Genomic DNA, 23,234 nt, shown 5'->3' with positions numbered 1-23,234 from the left:
CACGTGATCGACCAGGGACTAGGTACAGGTACATCTCTTGATACATTGGACAGGAAAGGAAGGATATCGATATCGACCTGGATATTCGACTTATTCAACAAATTACATGCTGTACTTTCAGTTGTATGCAATTTCCAATTAGGAGGCACAAGACAGATAGTTGAAGAGCCAACATATGAACCCGAATCATTCAATCCCCCAAAGCTTAACTGTACGGTCGTGACCGCAGCTAGCAATCCACTTCGCATCGTCACTGACATCCGTGCTGAGAACGTTACCCGAGTGGCCACTCAGCGACTTCACGAGGGACCAGTCATCCGCGCTAAAAATGTTGACGCTCTTATCAAATCCACTGCTAACAAAGAACGTACCCGACTTCTTGGGCGAGGGTGCCTCCGCTGCTTTATCCACTGCAGCTGGCGGAGCGCCATCAATGTCCATCCCACCATCTGTAGAAGGCAAGAAGGACGCAGCCTCTGCACCCTTGTACCAGCGGAGATCCGATACCACGCTCTTATGCGCACCAATCCCGCCCGTCTCTTTCATCTGTCGCAAGTCCCAGCATTTGACCCATCCATCACCGGAACCAGACAGCACCCGGTGTCCATCAACGCCCCAGTCCATACCGTAGATTTCGCGAATGTGGCCGTCGAGGATCATCACGTTGCGCCCTGTCCGCAGATCCCAGATACGTCCGATACTGTCGAATCCACCACTAGCCACAAGAGAGCCATCACTGTTGAACGCCACTGTATATACCTCTCGCGAATGGCCTTCTTGGAGCAGCAGCTCAGTGGCTGTTTCAACATCCCACAGCCGCCATGAGCTGTCGAAGGATGCCGATGCTGCATAACGACCTGAAGGGTGGAACTCGGTACGGCACACACGCCCCGAGTGACCAGATAACGTAGCCAGCGGCTTTTCCTGATCAAGGGCCCAGAGGTTAAGGTTTCCTTCGCCGCCTCCGGAGATCAAATTAACAGTTGAGGGTGAGACATTCGCGGTGGGTAGAGTGGCGCCGGGGAACCACGACAAACCACCCACTCGATCCGTATGCGCATTGAAACTCGCTTTTTCTTCCAGATTGGGCACGCCGAGCAATTTGATCCCACCGCTCCAGTTCCCAGCAGCGATTGTTTGCCCATCCGGCGCGAATCGACAAATGCTAACCGGACGATCGCCAGCAATCTGAGATCCGTAAAGATCAAACCCTTGTAGCTTCTCCTTGACGGCTTTGCGATGCTTGACATGCGTTCGAAGTGGAATTGTGGATTCGTCTTTGAGCCGGGCCACTCGAGCCTTTGCGCGCGGCAAAGAATAGCGCGCAATATCTTTCCGCGCCTCGAGTAACTCGTTCCCACCCTCTGTGAAGAATTCTTCTTGCTGTTCCCCTTCCTCCTCGGCTTCTTCTATTTCTATCTCGACTCCGCCCTGTTGCTCCGCCATGTCGGTCAACAGTTCACGTAGACGATCGCGTCGCTCTGATGGTCCTTCGCCGAATAGGGTAATGGGCTCTCCGAGCTCTCGTAGTCGTGCGCGCACTCGTGTGTCATCTGTTGGAACCACCATAGCTGCTGCTCTACGTTTCCGTTCGAATTGCGATAGAATGGCGGAGGCCCGCTCGCTTGGGATCCCCCCTGCGGTAGTGGGCATATCATAGTCTTGGTCCATCGCTATAGTTCTATTAGTAGGTTTACCCCAAAAAAAGCTGTTTGATAACGACTCACGAAGATCAGCATAGCTGATGCCCCCCATGTCTGTGTCCTCCGTCTCCTCGACATAAGCCTGTCGCGCTGGGTGCATCATATTGGGCAACTCGGAAGCTTAAGCTTCTCCAATGGCTCAAAATGTAGATTAATTAAGATTCGGCGCTTGGGTAAAAAAAAATAACTGGGGTATCTTGTAGTGAAGAGAAAAAGGTTGGCGGGAGAGAAAGTGTTGCGGGCGGGAGAGAAAGTGTTGCGGGCGGCAGAATATTTGATAGACCTTGGCGGTATCGCATTGAAGGGCATACAAGTTCACGTCTGAGGGAGTTGTAAATATCCGAATTCAACTACGTAAGAGGGTAATAGTAGTACTCATTTCGTTTGGTCTATTTTCCTACACGTTCAACTCCATACGGGTTAACAATTTCTGCCTGAGAAATCGGGTATCCAAGAAAAATCAATGACGCCAGGCGGTCGGGCGATAAGGGCGGGTACTGTCTTATCCGTTGAGATTCGATGCAGCTCCTTTGATTTTTTTTTTTGGGCTTGTTGGTTCTCTCTTTATACCTCTCATTCCTCTCATCTTGTTCTCTCGCCCCCAAATAGGAGGCCCATTCTCCACGAGGGAACTATACATAACCCCAAGTCCTGCGATGATCCCGCCAAGCGTTTCGTGTAGAGCCTGCAGTTCCGCCTGCAGTAGCCTACAAGCCATCGTTAGAGACGGCGTCTACTCAGTTTCCGCCAATCCGAGCATATACACTTCCTCGTTGTTCAAAACCCAACATGTCCGCTTCTCCTCCCACGCCGCAAGAGCCAGACCAGACACCCATCTAAGCCTGAACCTAACCCGCCATCCCTCCCGCCGAGCCTTCCACGCAACCCCAACAACCCACTTCGAAAAACCCTCCCCCACGAAACTCTCATACCGTGTCGCCGTTTCCTCCTCCGGGAAAGGCCGCCGCTTCCACCCCATCAAAAATGCATATAACTTCGACCCCACCGCAGACGCCCTAGGCGTCTCAAAGGACAAGAACTCCGTCAGCCGTCGCCGCAACCGCCCAGACTCCGGCGAAGACGCCTTCTTCGTATCCCGTATCGGAAACCGCATCTCAGACCACCAAGACACAAACGCCGAGGCTGTCGCCTTCGGCGTCGCAGACGGCGTAGGCGGCTGGACAGAATCCCGCGTCGACCCGGCAGACTTCTCCCACGGTCTGTGCAACTACATGGCGCACACCGCGCAGACCTGGCACGAGCCTGCCGAGCGCTTGCGCCCCAAATACCTCCTACAGGCCGGGTATGACCAGGTCGTGGCGGATCCATCAATCCGCGCAGGTGGGAGTACGGCCTCTGTTGGCGTCGCGCTGCCGGATGGACGGGTGGAGTTGGCCAATTTGGGTGATTCGGGCTCGGTGTTGTTGAGGAGGGCGGCGGTCCACCATTACTCGATTCCGCAGACGCATGGTTTCAACACCCCGTACCAGATAAGCGTGATCCCGCCACGTATGCGCGCCCAGGCGTCTGTCTTTGGCGGGGCGTTTTTGGAGGATTTCCCCCGTGATGCATCCGTTACGAATGTGCAGATGCAGCATGGGGATGTGCTCATGGTTGCTACCGATGGCGTTTTTGATAATCTCAATAATCAGGATATTCTCAAGCTTGTCACCAGCCGGATGATTATGACTGGGGCATGGACGGCTACGGAGTCTGGCGTTGGGGTCTCGGAGAACCTGCGTGCGCTGGCTGCGCCAGGTGGATTGGCTCATGCTCTTCCTACTCCGCCAGGCTCGCCGCTTTCCAAGGACCCGGCTAATACCGAGTCTGGACCCGAGGATGGGGTCACTTTGCAGTCTGTTCTCGCCGCGACGATTGCTGGCGAGGCGAAAATTGCTAGTGTCGATTATCGCCGCGATGGGCCCTTTGCTAAGGAGGCTCAGCGCTACTATCCCGGTGACTATTACCGCGGTGGGAAAGTTGATGATATCTGCGTTGTGGTTGTCATTGCTGTCGATGATAGCGTTCCTGCGGGTGAGGCATGAGGGATTTGGACAGGGAATCTGGACATTTTCATCGAACCGGCGTCATACTGTTTTCTTCATTTGTTTTCGAGCATGGTGTATAACTGCATGCATATATATAACCCTATATATATATATAGAAGGGGCGAGGATTTTTTTTTTGATTTTGCAAAGAGCCGGGCATATAAGCATTTTATGCTTTCCCGTTGATATGTTGACTACTTTCAAATAGAGGTTTTATAATGGAGATAACCCTGATTATTGCATGGATATCGACTTTTCAGACATGTCCTACCAGCATATATCCTACCAGGTATTGATTTACTGAACAGCCATCATGGATACTGGTATTCAAGAGCTCAATACATGCAGTGAAGACCTAGCATCTCCAATACGTACTCTTGGGGACCTTTCTGTTCATTTCCACGTCATAAAACTACATTCTCTCCGATACCCTGGGCGAGATTTCGTGCACAACCGGCTGGGCACCGAAGAGACCATTGGCGTACAACCCCTGGGAAAGATCCAGAGCCAGATAACTCCCATGCTCCATGGCCAGGACACAGGTCAATGTGCAAAAGCCAATTAAAAAACAAGAACACACATTTTCAATTGAATTCAAAAAGCCTTGCTGGTTGGTCCAGCCCCGTAACCCAGTACTGCATCGGCAGGTGACAAAAAAAGATTCAAAAAAGGAAACAAACCGGCGGAACCGCATAGATTGAAACAAGAGACAGAGAAGAGAACATGAATGAGGCCGCAAATGGATAAGAGTAAGAAAACAGACATCGCAGAGTCGTGATTCTTAGACCACTTAAGCAGCAGCTTCTGCGGGCTTCTCCTCGGTCTTCTCCTCAGACTTTTCCTCCTTCTCCGGCTCCGGGGCTTTCTCATCCGCGTCGGGCATTGGGGAATCAACATCCTTAGTTGACTTGGACTCAGGCTCCTTTTCCTCTTCTGTCTCCAGCTTGGGGGTCTCAACACCATCCTCCTCCTTGGATCCGTTAGCGGCAGGCTTCTCATCCTTGTCCGCCGGGCCGGGAGTGTCCGCGTCCAGGATGTTCTTCCAGCTAGACAAGATGGCCATGGCACGGTGACGGAAGTTGAACTCCTCGTCCCGGGGAATCGAGTTGAGCTTGACAATCATCTTAAGGACCTTGTTGATCTTGGTCGAACGGATGATCGACACCTCCAAGTCGGAATGCTTCTCCAACTTGTCAAAGTAGCTGGCCATGCTAGCCATCTCATCTTCCTTAGGGGGTTGGTCACGGGAGATGAAACCCTTCTGGAGTTTGTGACGGAGGAACAGAACTGTAAGGTATAAGCTGGCCTGATCGGGCTCGTCGGGGGAGATGGGGGATCGCGTACTCTCTTTCTCCTTCTTCTTTCTCATCTCCTCTGGGTCAATGGGCTTCTCGGATTCCTTAGCATCGGCACTGTCTCCTTCGTCGCTGGCAGCGGGAGCTGCCTTGGCCTTCTTGGCAGGTGTTTTCTTGGTCTTGCTGGCGGGAGTCTTCTTTCCAGTATCCTCGGCGGGAGCCTTGGGAGTGGTCAACTTCAGCTTTGTGTTGTTCTTGGGGGTCTTAGCGGGCTATTGATTTTGTGAGATGAGCGAGGTCAACATCACAATGATCCTGTAACACATACCTTTTCCGCTTCAGCGTCAGTCTCAACATCCTTCTTGCGCTTCCTAGAAGGAGCCTTGGACTTCTTGGAGTCATCCGCATCCTCCATTTCGACATCGGTCTCAGCGCCCTTGCTCTTGCGCTTACCCTTCTTCGCCTCCTTTGCGGCCTTGGTGGCTGCCTTCTCCGCTTCCTGGGCTTCAAGCTCAGCCTCCTCTTGGTCAATAGCTGCCTGGTGGTCATTCAGGAGCTTCTTGAAGTACTGAAGGTTATGGCCCTCGGATGCAACCTTGTAGGCATTGATGAGTGACTTGGATTTGTTCTTCTCGGAGACATCTTTGCATTCGGCAGGGTCAAGAGGAGTCAGGTTAGTGTTGGGAACCCAGGCGCTATCAAAGATTAGTCAGTAGCAAGTTCGCGTCTGGCCTAGAGGCTGTGCGGATGATCGACTTACAATTCATTGGTCTCGAAGAACATAACGGGGAAGGTACGTTCATGGGCGCGTCTGCCACCGTCGGCATAATCGCCTTTGTAGGATCCATCCTGTTGCATGGCGGTAACGGGACGAGTTTCAAGCAGGCTGGGTGGCAGAATGTCCTCGTCACAGATGATAGCAGGCCATGGCGCATAACTGCGAAGGCGGGCGAGATAGGTTTGGCCTGGCTTAGCATCCAGGTGGGTGATGCGACTCTGAGACTTCTTGCGGCTCAGTTTCTGAGTACCGGTAGAGGCGCGGCGATTCTTGGAGGACTTCTTCGCTGAGGCAGGGGTTCCGTTGGCCTCCGCGGGCGCAGCGGCCTCTGCATCGGCAGGTGCAGCTTCAGTGGCTTCGCCATCGGCCTTGGACTCAGGAACCTCATCGGAGGAAGCAGGCTTATCAGCCTCAGCTTCAGCGTCCGTCTTCTTGTCGGTCGCAGCTTCAGTCTCTGGAAGAAGCAGTAGGTTAGTGGTGTCGCACAGAAATAGGATGTCCCGACCGGGGGCGCCGCGAAGAGAAATGGAGGCGCAACACGATTAATTGGTATCAATCAGTCGATGCTTACCGGCAGGCTTGTCTTCCGACATAGTCACATCCTCAGACTTCTTCTCGGAGACAGTGGGTTCAGTAGCGCGCTCGGGCTGGTCGCCCGCGGGCGCAGTCACAGGGGATTCGTCAGCCATGATGGCAAGCTGGGATGAGATGAGTTAAAATTCACTAGGCGATTGGGTAGATAGAAGCTGGGGAGAGGTGGTGGGAGGAGCTTCCAGGGGAGGGTAGGAGATGTGGAGAAGAAAGAGAGTCGCGAAAGGCGCGGGAACTTCAAGACGCGTCTGAGAACGGAAGACCCCAATGACGCCACAACTTTTCAAGTCACCACACAACAGTAAGGTGGATTGGGGAGGTTTATTTGTTTCGCTTTTCAGATTTGAACAGTTTTGGGGTTGGTATTTGGACAATGGAGTGTTGCACAATGTAGGAGGTAGAGATATCTCTGGATAGGTACCTCTTCAAATTTGTCAATATGCAATGGATGCTTCACAACTGGAGCACGTATGCACGATGCGAATACGGAGTATCAAGTATCAACTCGTAAGAGTAAAAGGTATGGAGGCGAGGTGACAAGTGACAAGTGACAAGTGACACCTGGTGGGATGGTGGGATTGCCTATCAAGATCGTGGAGAGGCTGATATTTTCGACGCAAAGCGCAGGAACCACCGTGAATCTTTGTGTCTCACCTCTGATACCCCGGCAGGTTGATAAAACACACAGCAGCTGGAAGAGCCAACAGGCGTCTCTCTTTACTGTGTGCCTTCACAATCACCGTATATCTGGACAACACCGGGCAAGAGCAACGATTGGCGATTGACATGCGAGAGTCAATTTGTTCTTTCCTTCTTTCCTCTACAGAATATCTTCTGATCTCTCATTCATTCACAGGTCGATGGCATATGATAGCGCACCCTGTGAAGAGTGCCAAGAGGCGTCTTGTATAGATATTCGGGGCATGGGCACGTGCCGAAGAGCCTATTCCTCCAAGTTAGGCTCTTTTCAAGCAGTTCGATCGATTCAAACCAGCCTGGCCACAATTCCAAGAAGAGTGACGTGTTCCTTTTGTAGCAACACCAACAGTCTGGTCCAGAGCTTGTGTATTCGTGTTGAGTACCGATGCAATCACGGTCTTCAGGCGCAAGTATCTCTTCGCAAGCAGTGACAATTTGCTAAAGCGATAGAGGTACATATATCGAAAGGTACCTAGGTAGGGCACCGATGATTATGAAATGCTTTTTGAAAAAAATGATGTGTAATATCACCTAACTGTGAGCAGATCGTGGTCATCCAGGGTCATCCTTGGAGTTTGCGACTCTGTACCTCAATGTGATCCTCACGATATTAACTCGCGGTGTGTACGTGTTGATGACCATGTAATACTTGAACGAACACAGTATGATAAATATTGAATGGGCTGTTGATTTGAATGAGGGGGGCGAATACGAGGGGATGAAATAAATCCCAAGTTGATTTCTTGTTCCTAAACGCATCTAAATTTCTGTGCCCGTAAAGTGCATCCCAGAGATGATGGGATTTCATGCCTTTTCCTGAGATGATTTTTCCCAGGTATTTATATGGATCAGAAAGGCATATATGAAGTTTGCGTTATAATGCTCAGGTTGTCTTTGTATGTACGGGGATAGTTATGCTATCTATATACAAAGGAAAAATATTTGAATCATCTTCAAATGCTCTTCTTTCAGAGTCTTCCGGCAAACAAAGAATCTTGTATAAACATTTTGACCGTGTGCATACTTAGGTAGAATGGAACGCTGGTCAATCCCACAGAGAGAATGAGAGAACTAGGTAACAATAAGTAGGAGGTCCATATACAGAGATTATAAACCAAACCGACTGGTCTGATGGGGTTTCATACAGGGTATCAAGTTCTAAAACAAAGACGCTGAATCCAAAGCCAAACCAACTATGAAATGCCATACCCTGAGTGAACTCAGATGCAAGCATGTTCGGGAGCACTTTCACTGGGGAGATCCTCTTCAGGGACGAGATGTGACGGTTCCGGCTTATGAATCCGGACAAGGCAAAGGAAGTAGTCTTCCAGTGGCAACAGGTTGAGTAGTATGCCATTGAAATACCACCCCAAGGCACATACAAGAGCTCCCGCGACAGCATCCAGAATAAAATGGTTGGCTGTGGCAACAATGGCCACAAGGATGGTAAACGGATATAGGAAGCCGAGTATGACACAAACAAGGCGGCGCCATGATGGGATGTTCAGTCTCAGGGCACGGATCAGCCGAGTACGGGTTGTGCGCCGATGATGCTGTGGTAAAGGGATTGTTATCAGTGTGAGGCCAATCATCAGAGAGTAGCCGAAATGCAAGGACGGCATTGCCGCTGGTGAGAGTTAGTCAAAGATCTATGGAGAGGATTCGCGTCAGACGACACTTGCCATATTGATTACAGAAGCGGTTTTCTGTCCAAACACTGCCCGATCCATTGACACCATGCACCGTGTCCACGAACCCATAACTGCGGGCTAGGTCCGCCTCTTCACCTGTCGGGGCTGTGTCACTCAATAACCGAGGTGGCATGCAAGGCCAAAGAGTGAAAACCACAAAAGCGAGCAGATTGCACACGGCCAAAGTCCGCCGGCGGGCCTGGTATAGAAGAGGGCCTGCAGGCGACCCGCTCACAGCACCCTTGGGCTTTCCGGGCTGAGCCTCATCGATCCGATTCCGCACGGTAGTGTAGTAATAGAGCCAGACGAGAAACGCGATTGTCCCGGGAATGTGTATGAAGGAGTATATCCAATTGATCCAAGGCATGACAAGGGGTTGGCGAAGGAAGTGTCTTTGAATCAAGATCTCCCAGAACATACCCAGCTTCTCCTCAATCACGATTAGTTGCAGTGCGTGTCTCCTCGCGACATCGACGGTGTCATCCTTGAGAGTCACGGCGGTAAAGGCTCGACCGAGTTGGTACGTCTGCACACATTATAAGTTATCAGTTTGACCAAGACAAAAATGAAGGAGGAAATCAACCTACCCAGTAAACCAAAGCCCAATACCAACATTCCACCAAGAAAGGAAACTTGCGGAGCAACCGGCTGAGCAAGCGATCTTGGAACACAATAGTATTCGGCGATGACACCTCGAAATTCAACCCTAGGAGTCCAACCTGTCGCTTGTGCCATCTATCTTCCGGGGCTTGTGGGGAGTGGGACCGAGAGCCCAGCAGGCCATCCTTCGTTGATTGACTTGAGTATCCCGATTCCAAAGAATCAAATGAAGCGGCTCGTTGAAGGTCATTCGAGTTCCGTCGGCTGTAGCGCCGAGTCGAGGATGATCCGACAGAGCGGTTTATCCAGGTGCCTCCAAACAAGAGAACAATAACCACCAGCGGCTCTATAACCGTTCCAACTCCCATGATGGGTATCAAAGGAACCAAAACCTAGATAGTACAAGGGAAAGGGGAAGGAAAAAGTAGCAATAGATATGCAAGTACTTTAAGAATGAGGTTTTTGAAAATGGAGATACCAGAGAAGAGGGATCAAAGGTCATCTGGGTTGTTTTTAAAATCGAAAATGGTCCAAGGCAGGTGCCCAAGAGGGGAGCCACAGCGAATCAACTGCATCTTCTTTTTATTTTTTATTTTTTATTTTTTTCCTTTTTTTTTTTTTGCTTCTGGGATATCCTCGGTGTATCGAGCGAATATGTCGAAGCTGAGTTTCCATAAGGCTGTCTTGGCGAGCAATGGCTGGAGACAGCATACACCGTATTTTTGAGATCCTGGATCTTGATTGGATATAACGGGGAGATCACCGGTGTATATGTGTATGTCTCATAAAATTATGCATAGATCATAAAATTATATATAGCAACACACATGTGGCCTCTTGTCGTATTCGGAAATCGGAAATTATCGAAGCCAAGACATAAAATTGTGATGCCTAGGGCGGAGTACATAACTAGTGGGTGCACCCGACCACATCCCAGATTTGCAAATTAAGTATATTTTGTATGGCAACTATATACAAAAGATACTTAACCATAATATAAGCATCTTATGCTAGATAAAGGAAAAATAATAAAAAACAGGCGGGGTTTAATATGAGTCTATCTAAATCAGTTCTAACTATATTATATGGAAGTGGATAGCGCACTTTTTAAAAAAGCCACGTATAAATATCGCATAAAGGCATAGTACGTACTCTCATGTGACATGCTAGGAATTTTATACTATAGTAAAATAGCATATAATCAGGGCACCGTTTACATTATACATATATACATAGAAATATCTTATTATATCCCTAACCCTTTTTAACGGTTGAGAAAATTGATGTTATACTTATGTTAGTGGCGTGTTGGTGGGCTCGGCACAATTAGTATGCGGATCCCCTTAGAGCACCTCTCTACATGTACATACATGTACCTACCTAGGTACATCCATGTATGTGTGTATGTAGGATGTACAGAGTATGGATATATCTCCTGATCCTTAATACTCCTAATAAATAGCTAGCACTAGTTGATGTACTTTTAGTATACCACGGTGCTATATAGTATTAACAAGTATGTATTATGCATACATATTTTCTTTCCAATCTTCTATAATTCCAATATAATAGTACAATGATATTATACATGTATGTTGTATAGTATTCCTTAAGTGATGTAATATTCTTCCAACCTTGCAAGGTCCCTAATATGGAGATACAGGGAATCCGATGAAGTATGTTTGACGTCAATCCCTTCCCCTCTACATTAATTTGAGACATGAAATTTCCATTCCGGGCTTCATCTGGCTTCATCTGGCTTCAACTCATCTGGTACAGCAACACCTCAATATGCCATTCGTTAATCCACTTACAATCGGACGTGCAATGAGCCGCCCATCAGTGGCCACTGCTTTGTCGACATCCAGACACTTTTCTGTCACCCCGAACGCTTATGAAGGAATCACTCTCCTGCAAGATAAGAAAAATGGATTTGGCTTTGCGCGGTCAAACCCCAGACCTGCCAAACCCAGAACGAAGGGAGTCACTGAGATCCGTGGCCCATACTACTCTGTAGGTGAACACATACTTGTCCTCGTTTCCCACGGAGCTAACCTAAACCAGGTCATGGGCAAAAGATATCTAGCAGATGTCCTAGAAACGTAATATTCCAAAATGTCCCAACCATTCAACCGAGATAGCATCTGACAACAGCTGATAGGATGGGCGACCACGTAGATGGTCTCAAATTTGCCGGAGGTGAGTCTCCACAGGACTTTGCTTCTCGCCAAAAAAGACAGCGCTGAGACAAAACCAGGTGCTTTTTCTCTATTCCACGAAAAACAACTGCGGGAATTGGTTGACCTTGCCCATGAGCACGGCGTGTACATCTCAACGGTAAGACTGTCCTGCACCAGCAAATTAGCGCATTTGGGAGCATACTCTTGACATCAGGTTCCGTGTTTCAGGGTGGATGGGCTGAACATCTACTCACACACCCCGATCCGGGTACAGTGTTTGACCGCTACTTGAAAAAATGCAAGGACCTTGGGTACGTGCATCCCTAGCTCGAGGACCCGGAGCCTAGAACACAAGATCTGACTAGGCAACATAGACTCGACGTCATTGAACTGTCTTCTGGTTTTCTGTCCATCCCAGAGGATGACTGGCTCCGCCTGATTGATAAAGTCCACTCATACAAGCTGGAACCAAAGCCTGAATTGGGGATTCAATTCGGAGCCGGCGGAGACACACCTGCCTCAGGACTTGAAGCGATTGGAACCTCCGACCCTGGCAAATTGGTGAACTTGGGTCGGAGGTTCCTCGACGCCGGTGTGAAGCGATTGATGATCGAGTCAGAGGGTATCACCGAAAACGTCACCTCTTGGCGGACTGATGTGGTGTCGAGGATCATGAAGGAGCTTCCTCCTGAGCGTGTCATGTTTGAAGCTGCAGATCCCAAGGTCTTCAGTTGGTACGTTCGCGAGTTCGGTATTGATGTCAACCTGTTTGTGGATCACAGCCAGATTGTGCAGTTAGAATGCCTGCGGCGTGGCATCTGGGGCACTGCCGATACCTGGGGCAAGATAGTGTCGTTCCGGCCCTAATCTTCTTAAGAATTTGAAACTTGAAGCACATGTATTCATGTCATATCAATATCTCAATGCGATATCCTTTTCGAATTCAATTTCATCTATGTATAGCCTGGAGGTGCCTGGCAGGGTGCACGGGTGGCGCCCCGGGCGGGGGACCGAATCTGCTTAGTCACACAGTGGAGTCCGGGGAAAGCAGATGCCCGCACTCAAACGATCTTTAGCATTTTATATTAGACCTCAGCAATGACTTAAAATCAATCCTCTTCCGCCTCAATTGGTTCAAATTATCTCACGCCTCCTATGGATACCTCCAAAACTCCGGATAAGTGAACTGACCTATTCACCGACGCGGGTGCGGTGATCGGGATGCCTCGGGCCAGCACTACCCCGGGAGCACGGCTCCGATGTCGACGAGCCTGCGACAGCTGTAAACGGCGAAAACAGAAATGCAACGGTGAACAACCTTGTACAATATGCGTTCAGAGACACAAGGAGTCGGAATGCCATTTCTCGGATCGGCCCGCACGCCTACTCAAGCCAGACGCCAAAGGCTCGACAATGTTGCTCAGTGAGCGCATGGCAACATCTCCGCAGCGCGAAACGGCAATGGATCGCCTTCTGAACTCCCTCGAAGACCAAGGAATGAATATGGAACGCCAGGAGAAGGATGAGAAGGAAGGGACAGCTCCCGTCCCGAAAGTGGCGCGGCTTCTGCGCGACGGTCAGGGAAAGTTTATGTATATTGGTGATTCGGCGAGTTTGTCGTTTTTACAGAGTCTGCGCCGTGTTGTTACATCTTCCATTGGTCGATGTGAGTTTACCGAGGATAATTCACGGCACTCAATGCTCGAGGCCTTTCAGAGCAACCCAAGCGCTCAGCCCGGGGCTCTGGTTTCGCCACCAAGCAACGACGAAGCCCAACGACTAGCTCGTCAGTTTGTGCTTGCAACGAACCCGCTACTTGACTTATTTGATTTGGAAGAGTTCCATCCACGGCTAGCTAATTGGGTTGCAAACCCATCGGGTGACGAAGATACCGTTAGCTCTATCTTCTATCTTGTCCTTGCTATTGGCGCTCAGGTTTCCGATATTGATCAGACAGTAGCTGAACAATATTTTGGTAGCGGTCGTCAATTGGCGTTCTCAGCCTTTCAGGAAACCCCAAGCATATCCACCATCCAATCATACATTTTAGTTTCCATGTATATGCTCGGCGCATGCAGGCGCAATGGGGCATTTATGAATTTGGGGATTGCTTTACGTGCTGCCTATGCGGTAGGAATCCACCGCAAGGATGCAAACGCGCTCTTTTGCGGACGTGAACGCCGAGCGAGGGAGCGAGTTTGGAAAAGTCTTCGGATGATGGATTTATTCCTCAGCGCCTCCCTGGGACGCCCTCCCGCAACTTCAGACTACGACTATGACATACGTGAAGATGCGCTTGTATCAGTAGAGCCACAACACCATTTGACTGCAGGTCAACAGCTTTCTGCTGCGGTGATTTCGCTTTGTCGAATATTCGAACGGATTCTGACCGATGTGTACATGAAGCAAGTCATATCGATCAATGTTGCAGAGACAATCTCGAACCAGCACAGGGCTTGGGTTCGCACTCTCCCAGCGATCCTGAAAACGCAGTCTGAGCGGCTCGAAAACAAATCCATGGAAAACAGCCTAGCCGCAGCTCATGTATTCGGGTCATATTACTGGTCGATCATCCTGTTGACCCGGCCATTCCTCATATACCGTGTTGCCCAGTATGTCAAAGGCAAACTCGATTCATCCTCCGAAACTCGAAACGGTAGCTCCCGGATATCCTTGTTTGCCGATGCATGTGTCTATTCCGCACTTCGAGGTCTAGACGTGGTCGATGATCTCAGCCATCACACCTCCCTTCCACGTCGACTACCCTTCTTGATCAACTCCGTTTTTAACTCTGTCATTGTTCTCGGCGCTGCATTCTTCGCCGACTACGATAATCTCCTCCCCTTGGAAGAAGGAATGAACAAAGCTGAACGGTTCCTAGGGCTATTTGTCCCGCACGATCCACACGCATGCCGTTTCTTCCAGATTACCAAATACCTCCGCGCTGCTGTAGCCGAATACGTTTCCCGGCGCAATCGAGAATGGATGAATAGGCGCAGCAAACAGGTTGACCAGCTCTTCGGCCAAGTGGGCGGTGATGAGGATCGCAACTCCCCGACCCCGGGAGGTCCACCTTTCACTGGCCCAAGTGATATTCACTCATCTGCATCTGCAAGTGCAAATGCGCTCTCCCCTACCTCCCCAGAAAAGGTTCCCGGTGGAACTCCATCCTCCTATGTTCCCTCCCAACCAGCTCCTCAACCTCAATTTTCAACCGACAACGATGTTTGGGAAGCCCTGTGCAATGGCTCAGATCCCACTGCAGCTTTGTCCTATGATGCAGCCATTTCTGCGTTGACTACCTCGGGCATCCCAGTGGGTTGCTCTCCTGGAGGGACTATTCCTGCTGGCCCGCCCCCGGTGTCCGGCCCGTCTCCACTTTCTGACGTGATGTTCCCGGATAACGGTCTGCTGTATATGGCTGAGGATCTTCCAGTCTTTGGCATCTGGGATGATGAACCGTGATGAGCCGTGATTATCCGGTGCTTCTTGGGAAACGGATTGTGTTTTGAAGGCTAAAGACGCGATGGAAAGCGGGTGTACTGGCGCAGATCTGGTGTCTTGTTATCTTCTAAGGATGATTATCATGTGAAGACTCCCCTCGTACTTTGTCCGTGTAATTGGACATGTTGATATATATACCCCAAAGGGAGAATCCATTTATTTTTTACGTGAATCTATACAGAACAGAATGTACTGACCAAATAGGGGAAAGCGGTGCACTGTCAGGTTTGTGTCCTCTGTGCTCAACTCCAGAGATATCAATATACTACACACTTGCTTTTGCCTTGTTTATCGGAGAATTGCTGAATATCAATGCTGATGAATATAGTGTGACGAACTACCCTGCTCACGGTGCCTCCAGCTGCACCCTGTGAAGGGAAGCGGGAAACAGCGTTATCAATTCAAGAACGCCAGATTGACAACTCAGAATTGTAGATATCTCCAGATAGGACAGTGAATTTTAGAAGATGCACAGAACATCTATCCGTAGCTAGACCAGCCTACTGAACCAGCCGGCCATACATCTCCGGCCCTTGGTCGACGAGCGCGCCATCAAGCAGCATACACTGTGGTCATTGTTTTAGCGCTTCTTCTAAATACTACCCTCCGTGCACTCGATTCCGATAACGCCATGCTTGCCGATGAGTCGACCTTCTTTTCCCGAGCAAATTATCAACGAGGCTGAGTTGGCTTTCCGCTACCGTCCGATTGGTGCCGCTTATGCCGTGCCGTGCCTGGTCGTTGCATTGGGCACTGCAGAAGCTCACAGCAGCTGGCCCCCGTCGGGGCTACATTCACGGGGTACGAGACTGACTTTGGGAGCTTTGAATGGAGGGAACTTGCTACGTGGCTCAGGGCTGTATCCCATAGCCATCGTGTATGGGAAACCCCGGTATCCAGTGATGTAGATATCCTAGGTTTAGGGTTTCCGGGAGCTTGTATGATCCAGCTGCAAGTTACATTCGGGCTGTGTTTATACTCGAATCGTAATAGAACGAACCCCTTCTGAGTTGGGTCGCTGATGCTTCCATGGATCTTGCATCTGATGTCTACCCCATGCATCCATTGTGAATTCTCGATATGCCCCATGTTCACGATACAGGAAAGAGTTAGATATGGGTAGTGGTACCTAGAAGTGTTTACTTCATGAAGTAAGTAGATCAGGCTAACTGCTAACAACTCCATGGATTATGTATGAGCTGATAACAAGGAAGAGAAACAAGAGCAAATAAAGTAACATCCAAACGACAAAAGAAAGGGGAGAAAGAGAGGGAATCCACACAATAAGCATCCACCATAGACAGATTTATATGACAGTAAACTAGAGACAATGGAAAATGCAGGATATGAGAGGCATAATAACATCTGTCACAGAGCAGGAATATGGATGGATAGCTCGCTAAGTGCAGAGGTTTTTGCAAGGGGAAAAGACGAAGAGGATTCGTGGCATGAGCTTCAATACGCGCTGCGTCAAAACGGGGACCAGGGTCATGATATGTACACGCGTCGATTCCAAGGGCACTGGTGCGAAAGGGCAAGCCGCGATATGTGAAAAGAACATCCAAACCCTCAGAATGAGCAAAAACTTCAGGGCAACATAGGGAGGCAGGAAACCGGAATTATATACGCCAGTCCAGTATGGGCGAACGCAGAAGTGGATTAGAAGCCGAACGGATTAGTGGGGGCTGTCGATTCGGTTAGTTCCTGGTACTTCAATCATCTGTGCGGCAAGAGAACACTTACTGGCTTGGGAAAGATTGGCTCTGAGTCCAGTTGGCTGTGGCTCAAGCTTCTTGGGACCATCCGGCTTGACACCGAATCTGACGGAGGGAGGCGGACCGGTCTTCTGTGGTGATAGAGGAGTGGCTGTTGGTTGCTGTGGAATTGGCGGCACAGGGGGCGGAGATGTGTAGGACTGGTTGCCGTAGCCATTGGCACCAGTGGGTTGTGGTTGCAGTGGAGGAGGAAGGACAGAGTTAATACCAGTCTGCATTGGCTGTTGGAATTGTCCGTATCCACCAAAGCCTGTGGGCTGCGGCCCAAGTCCTTGGAACCCAGTTTGTTGAGGGGCCATCTGGCCACCAAACGGCTGCTGCTGCTGCTGCTGCTGGATACCGAATTGTGACTGGGGAGTAAACGCTGTGGGCTGCGGCATTAAACCATTCTGGTATTGGTTTTGACCCATAAATCCGGTCGCTTGCGGCTGCATCGCAGCTTGGTAACGCTGCTGGTTTATTTCGCTCAGACTCTGGCCAGGAGTAGCAACAGGAGGACCCGCCTGGGGAATGCCCGTCAGTTGAGCTTGCAATGGAGGAGGACCAAAGGAGTTTTGCTGTTGCGAGAAATTCTGAGGCGCGGACAGTGGGCGCTGTGGAGGCGGAGGTGGAGGCAGAAGTGAATTTTGTCCAACTGCCTGAGGGGCCTGAGGGCGTTGCCTGGCCTGTGCTTGGAACCCAGTCTGCTGAGGGCTGAAACCTTGTTGATGCTGTCCTATTTGTGCTACTTGAGCAAACAAACTGGGAGTAGCACCTGTTTGCTGAGGCTGTTGTACAGCTGGTGATTGTACAGCAGTGGCCTGCGGCTGTAGGGCAGGCATAGGCGGGGCAGGTTGAGTGGTAGGCTGAGTAGTAGGCTGAGCCGGGGTCGGCTGCAAAGGAGTTTGGAGCAAAGTCAGATCCGCCATTGCCCCTGTTGGCTGAGGGACCTGAGCTGCCGCGGGTGGCGGAGTTGGGGTGGCTGCAGATGGCCTAGCAGGCTGTTTCGGTTGTTTCACCTCCCAAGCATCATCTTCAAATCCGGCTGCAGCAGGCTTTTCAGCTGCCGCAGGGGGTTGTGGGCTCGCCGAGCTGTCTGGTGACTTAGGTTCGTCTCCCTGTCCGAACGCTTTGGGATCAACCTCTCCAGCTTGAACGTTCGGTGTTGGTCTGCCCCTACGAGTGTTGTTGCGCAGCACACCACCAGGCCCGGAAAACAGACCGCCTTGCCCTCCGTCCTCACCATTGCCAATGACTTCCTCGCCGCCGAAACTGACGTTTCGAGACTTGGACTTGTCGGGGGTACGGCCGTATTTGGCATCCAAAACCTTCATCACTCGTAAGGTATCACCCTGGTTTAGACCCAAAGTCTGGAGGATGTCAGATGTAATGTCAGGAAGCACAGATTCGTCCATGGAATCCTTGATAAACGACTGTGCATATCGTTCACAGCGATGTGGCCCAACGCCAGCCTTAAGGAAGAAGTCAAACCAATCGTAGTCGGAACGTTGTACAGAAGCCCCGGACTTGGAAGCCCCGGATTTGGGATCCTTGTTAATGCCGACCCGAGGTCGGATACTTGAAAGAGGTTTGTCCTCATCCAATGAGACACCGGCGATCTTTTCGACATGCTCGAGATCTTCAACAGACATCTTCGAGACAGGGACGGCAATTTTGATACCGTTGACCTTGTGAAGCTGGATTTTACCATCCTGGAGACCTATGAACTGGGCTTCCACTGTAAAGTCCTTGGTCCGATCCGTCCACTTTCGCACTTTAGTCGGATCAGGCTTCGACTTGATTTTGCTGTCTCTCTTGCTGTGGCGGTCAGAGGAATCCATCGAGTCCGTCCGTGACTTGCCCATTGCAAGTTTGGACAGCCTCATCTCCTCCATCCGGTTCTTTTCCACAGTCGACAGGCCTGGTTCGCTAGGCATTGGCGGCGCCTTCGGTACCAATCCTGTGATTTCAACGTAGCTACTGGGGACAACACCCTCCTTGTTGTTCTTCAATCGCCGCACCATCCACCACTCTTCGGACTTGGTATCATCAAGGACAATGACCTCGTCCCCCACAGCTACTGTAACTTCATCATCGCCTTGCGCCATGAAGTCATACAGGATCTGCCCCTTCTTTTGACCGCCACCTTCTCCTGCCTCGATCACCTCACGCAATCCTTCTGCCCGGTAGGCACCAGCGATCTCGCCGAGTGCCGCTGCAATCTCATGGGCAGTGTCTTTGGCACCTGCGTGGAAATCGATGCTCTTGCTAGGCCGGACAAGATCAACAAAGACATGTTTTCCTTCAATCGAGTAATGAGTGAGCTTCTCCGCGCTCCATTCTTTCTGCCGATCATCACCTTCAGGAGAAATGAAGATGATTCCAGTCGCCAGGTTGATTCCCAATGTAGTTGGCATCTTCTTTCTCTTGCCCATAACTTCAACCATCTCATTGATGTTGTAGATATGATAGCCAGAAGGTGACCGAGGCGTCATTTCACCTGCTCGGTTGTAAGGGGGAGATTCTTTGACATGTGTCCCATCACGACCCATAGCAGGCGCCGCCTGCTGAGGACGGGGTGGTGGGGTTGGGTCAGGCGAGTAATGTTCTATAGGCGGAGAGACATGTTGCGAAGGTGGTCGACGCGGCAGGTTGGGTGGCGGAGAATCCTCACGATCCTCTGCTTGGTCGTACGATGGCCGAACCGGAAGATTGGGTGGCGGGGGCTCATCTCTAGTCGTCTCGGTAGGTGCTTCCGCAGGGGCATGCTGCTTGTGGATGATGCTGGCAATCGCAGCAGCAGCGGGATTGTGAGACATATCAACTGGAGAGCCGGCGGGCGATGTCTCGGATTCTTCCGGGGCAGTCTGCGTCGGCCGCTGCGGAAGCGTCGGCGCGGCAGGCTCGGCTTGAACAGAAGGTAGAGGAGGGGCAGTCGTTGCAGCGGAGGCATCCCCGATGATTTCGATGTAATTCGACGGCGCAAATCCATACTCCGAGTTGGTTCCAACCAACGTCCAATCTGGATCCGAGGTGTCGTACACCATCAGCTCGGCATCTTCTGAGAAAGAAACCTCCTCGTCAGTCTGTCGCGTATAGTCGAAGAGGGCTGTAGCTCTATGCGATGGTTGCGCCTTATTTCATCTAGTATCAGCAATTGTTCATGCAGCGAGGCTCGCGCCGGTTCATTCGATCTGCGGAGACTCACCTCTTCGACATAGTTATTGGGGACTAGGCCTTCAGGTTCGTCCTCATCCTCCCGCCCAGCCTTCTTTTTCGCCCTCCACCAGTCATCATCCGTATTCTTTTCCAAGATGTAGAGGAGGTCGCCCTCGCGAATATCAAGTTCACCCGCTCCCTGTGGCTGGTAGTCGTACACAGCCGAGTAGACACCGACGAAACCCATATTGGAAACAACTCGAGGTACCACGGCACCGATCAATTATGACGGTCTGCTGCAAATGGCAGCCTGTCAACGTGCCAGCTCTAGATTTCGCAGTGATGTAGTTGGGGGGAGACCGTAATTGGCGGCGCTGGCCGATGCTCAGCCTTGGCGCTTCTTTCGTGCGCGGAGCAGGGGTAAATCGAAATGCGGATGAGATGTCGAATGCGGAGGTAGATAAAAGGTCTAGACGCAAGGGAAATGAGAGGGGGAAAGAGGAGGGAAATAGGTTGGATTAGGGAGAGGCGGGAAAGTGGGCCAAGGCGATAGGGAGTTTACAGTCACGTTGCCTTATGCTCTGTGGTTTTTGACATTCTCTCCAACTGAATTCTTTGGCCTTTTTTTTGTTTTTTGCCTTCTTTTCTTTTCTTGTCATTACTCTATTTTAGTTATTTGGATTCTCCGGCAAACTATGCCCTTTTCAATCCAGAGCGCACTCAGCTCTCCGCAAGGGCAGATGTCTATGGGCAAGAGTATACCGTTTTTTGATTTAGCTTGATTGGCATATTAGCGCTAGAGATGTGCGAGATTGCAGTTAAATTGACTGTATCTGGCCTTAAAACGTTTACTACACTAAAGCCGTCTATAAAATTAGGATAGGACGCGTATAGATATCCACCAAATGTACTATACACCAAGTTTAGAATGTGTACGGAGCATGTAGTCTTTTATAGTAAAACCAACGTACAAGGTACGTGGGCCAGTAACGCTTTACTAGCTGCCAATGCAGGAGAAACTCGATATCGTTCATATCAGGCTTGAAGAAAATATCAAAATATACAAGATCTAGTATACACTATCATAGTTCATCTTTAAAGGTCTCCTCGCTGCCCTCGCTCTTCTCGGGCTTGTTCGAGTGCTTTTTCTTTTCGGCCGACTCTGTTTCCTGTTTTGGCTTTTGGCCAGAGGTTTCAGACACCTTGGTTTCGTGTAGTTTCTCTGACGGCTTGTCGTTCCAAGTGTCTTCCTCGTCTTCTTCAAGGACGCCTTGGAACTTGATCATCCCGTTGCTTTCCACGACTTCCAGTGTCCAGTCCTTGCCTTCTGCTTGCTCTTCCAGTAGATTCTTCATCTCTTCCAGTTTCTCCGGGTCGATATCGTACTTTTTCAGAATCTGCTTTGACATTTTCCGGACCTCGCCATTCTCGCGTTTCGCAACCACCTCCACTCGCTCCTCGCCTGCGGATGCCACACGTCCTTTTTCGATTATCTTGCCTTCCATACCAACAAGTTTACGGCCTCCAACTTCAATTCCTCCAATAATCGGAAGTTCGGATTGGGCGATATCAGCATCCGCGTCTGTAGCAGCATCGGCCAGTTGGCTGGTCGTGTACCATTCTTTGATAGCTTCCCACTCAGTGACTTCATCAGGCATCAGAATTTCACGGCACTCGATAGTGTGTATCTCATCCTGCCGTGGTGGCAGGAAAGCGACGTCGTCACATAGACGAGGGGTATAGATGACCATAAGGTAAGAGCACGTGGTGAGTTCCTTGATCCAACCGATGTGATCTGTCGATTGTGGGTGGCAATGGAACTGCACTTCAACCTTGCGCTCCCGTCCTGTCAGATCACACTTGGTCCCGCCACGCAGGTGCTGGACCAAGTAACGGGAGCCACCCTTTGTGTGAAGCTCTGCCACATCTGTTTTGGCAGGTTGTTTCTCTTCCTCGCCTTTGCCGCCGATAAATCTTCCTAAGACGAAGGAATGTGTCTGGGGGTCTTCAATGGGCGGGTAGTTCGGGATACCACGGCCAGCGGGGAGCGCATGGAACTGCTTGATCTGCTTCTGATAACAGAAGGAGTAGGACCACCAGCCAGAGAAATAGTACATGCATTTCCCTTCCATTTCACGTAGGAGTTCCAGACCACGATCTGTTGCCCGAGCTAGTTCCTTCTGCTCCTCAACCTTGCTATTTTCCTTGTTCGTTGTATTATGGTCGTCGTTCGTTACACGTGGGATCTGGCAGAGGAGTCGCCGATCCTCGAGTATCATTTCTTCGTAGGTGAATGAAGATAGATTCACATCCTCGGGCCGGTCGGTGGAGTCTGCTTTAGCCTTGCCCATGTAGACTTGGGGATTGTTCTGATCATTGGCGCTGGGGCTGGCCTGGGACCGGAGCAATGCTTCGGCGTGGGATTCAAGCACATACTCCTCAGGGAATGTCACTTGGTACTTCGACAAATATCCAACGTTAGGTTTGCTTCAAATCGGTGTAAGATATATCCAACGTACCTGGGGATAAGCCAGAATATCGTCATTAATGTTGAACGGCTTTTTATTTGCCCACGCACTGGACACAGCACAGGCCAGCACCAGCCACGGCGACAGCTTTGCTGAGTGACCCATCTCTTTGAACAGATCAGATTATAACACAGTTGAGTCTAGGTGTTGTGGAGTCAGGTATCCTGAAGCTTCCCCGCGAAAGGCGCTTGTCGCAAGAAGCTTCAGTTCAGCAATGGTAAGGGTATGTCATGTAAATCAACCGCATATGGGTATCAGTGTATGTATATCAAGACAGAAGCATACAAGTCCAAGGCTGGAATGAATGAAGTGCCTACACAGTAGGTAGTCCTCGCATGCCAGGTTTGGGCAATGGAGAGCGGCAGCTGCTCCGTGGCCTTATCTGATAACGCCTAATGCACTGTGTACTACGGAGTACGGAGTATCTTGTCCCGATATCCCGATGGGAACACATGGAAGCAGATACATATAATGGTCCTTTTCTATATGGATACCCAGTACCTAGGTACTCAGATCATTGTAATCAAATTATGTAACATGAGTATATCCATCTTATACCCACAGAATTAATTACTCATAGCTTATAGATCCCAAATTTCCCGGTCACCTGATTTGAAATGCTTAACTCAGCATTAGTACCTCATTTATCAGGTACCAGCGCTAACCATATCTGGTTAGCTCTTTGATTAGTGGCTGCTGATGGG

At 50.2% G+C, this 23,234-nt stretch overlaps 8 protein-coding genes across 8 annotated transcripts; 3 read left to right on the top strand and 5 right to left on the bottom strand.

The window, feature by feature from the left end:
* Positions 1–186: 186 nt before the first annotated feature.
* N7489_002924 (putative pre-mRNA splicing factor) lies at positions 187–1,806 on the bottom strand (the record flags this gene model as incomplete). The annotated part of the gene is made up of 2 exons (XM_056708679.1): positions 187–1,673; positions 1,728–1,806. The coding sequence occupies 2 exons, from the start codon at positions 1,804–1,806 to the stop codon at positions 187–189; spliced, it is 1,566 nt and encodes a 521-aa protein (XP_056572981.1).
* Positions 1,807–2,359: 553 nt separating this feature from the next.
* Positions 2,360–3,748, top strand: ppmA (type 2C protein phosphatase PTC7; the record flags this gene model as incomplete). The annotated part of the gene is made up of 1 exon (XM_056708678.1): positions 2,360–3,748. The coding sequence occupies one exon, from the start codon at positions 2,360–2,362 to the stop codon at positions 3,746–3,748; it is 1,389 nt and encodes a 462-aa protein (XP_056572980.1).
* Positions 3,749–4,541: 793 nt separating this feature from the next.
* Positions 4,542–6,513, bottom strand: N7489_002922 (uncharacterized protein; the record flags this gene model as incomplete). The annotated part of the gene is made up of 4 exons (XM_056708677.1): positions 4,542–5,318; positions 5,375–5,741; positions 5,807–6,278; positions 6,396–6,513. 4 exons carry the CDS (start codon positions 6,511–6,513, stop codon positions 4,542–4,544), a joined length of 1,734 nt encoding a protein of 577 aa, XP_056572979.1.
* A 1,821-nt stretch (positions 6,514–8,334) lies between these two features.
* On the bottom strand, positions 8,335–9,773 carry N7489_002921 (phosphatase PAP2 family protein; the record flags this gene model as incomplete). The annotated part of the gene is made up of 3 exons (XM_056708676.1): positions 8,335–8,741; positions 8,809–9,331; positions 9,393–9,773. The coding sequence occupies 3 exons, from the start codon at positions 9,771–9,773 to the stop codon at positions 8,335–8,337; spliced, it is 1,311 nt and encodes a 436-aa protein (XP_056572978.1).
* Positions 9,774–11,232: 1,459 nt separating this feature from the next.
* Positions 11,233–12,452, top strand: N7489_002920 (phosphosulfolactate synthase; the record flags this gene model as incomplete). The annotated part of the gene is made up of 6 exons (XM_056708675.1): positions 11,233–11,418; positions 11,470–11,507; positions 11,567–11,604; positions 11,663–11,742; positions 11,814–11,896; positions 11,960–12,452. 6 exons carry the CDS (start codon positions 11,233–11,235, stop codon positions 12,450–12,452), a joined length of 918 nt encoding a protein of 305 aa, XP_056572977.1.
* Positions 12,453–12,998: 546 nt separating this feature from the next.
* Positions 12,999–15,050, top strand: N7489_002919 (putative C6 transcription factor; the record flags this gene model as incomplete). Its single annotated transcript, XM_056708674.1, has 1 exon — positions 12,999–15,050. One exon carries the CDS (start codon positions 12,999–13,001, stop codon positions 15,048–15,050), a length of 2,052 nt encoding a protein of 683 aa, XP_056572976.1.
* Positions 15,051–16,748: 1,698 nt separating this feature from the next.
* Positions 16,749–20,249, bottom strand: N7489_002918 (cytoskeletal protein-binding protein SLA1; the record flags this gene model as incomplete). The annotated part of the gene is made up of 3 exons (XM_056708673.1): positions 16,749–16,774; positions 16,833–19,977; positions 20,052–20,249. 3 exons carry the CDS (start codon positions 20,247–20,249, stop codon positions 16,749–16,751), a joined length of 3,369 nt encoding a protein of 1,122 aa, XP_056572975.1.
* An 835-nt stretch (positions 20,250–21,084) lies between these two features.
* N7489_002917 (PRKCSH domain-containing protein) lies at positions 21,085–22,635 on the bottom strand (the record flags this gene model as incomplete). The annotated part of the gene is made up of 2 exons (XM_056708672.1): positions 21,085–22,461; positions 22,522–22,635. 2 exons carry the CDS (start codon positions 22,633–22,635, stop codon positions 21,085–21,087), a joined length of 1,491 nt encoding a protein of 496 aa, XP_056572974.1.
* Between the last annotated feature and the right edge of the window lie 599 nt (positions 22,636–23,234).

The sequence above is a fragment of the Penicillium chrysogenum genome (genome assembly GCF_028827035.1).
Source record: "Penicillium chrysogenum strain IBT 35668 chromosome Unknown utg000001l_segment0_segment0, whole genome shotgun sequence".
In the NCBI taxonomy this organism is placed as follows: Eukaryota; Fungi; Ascomycota; class Eurotiomycetes; order Eurotiales; family Aspergillaceae; genus Penicillium; species Penicillium chrysogenum.
The sequence above is the reverse complement of the archived record's forward strand: the minus strand, read 5'-3'. Positions and strand labels throughout refer to the sequence as shown.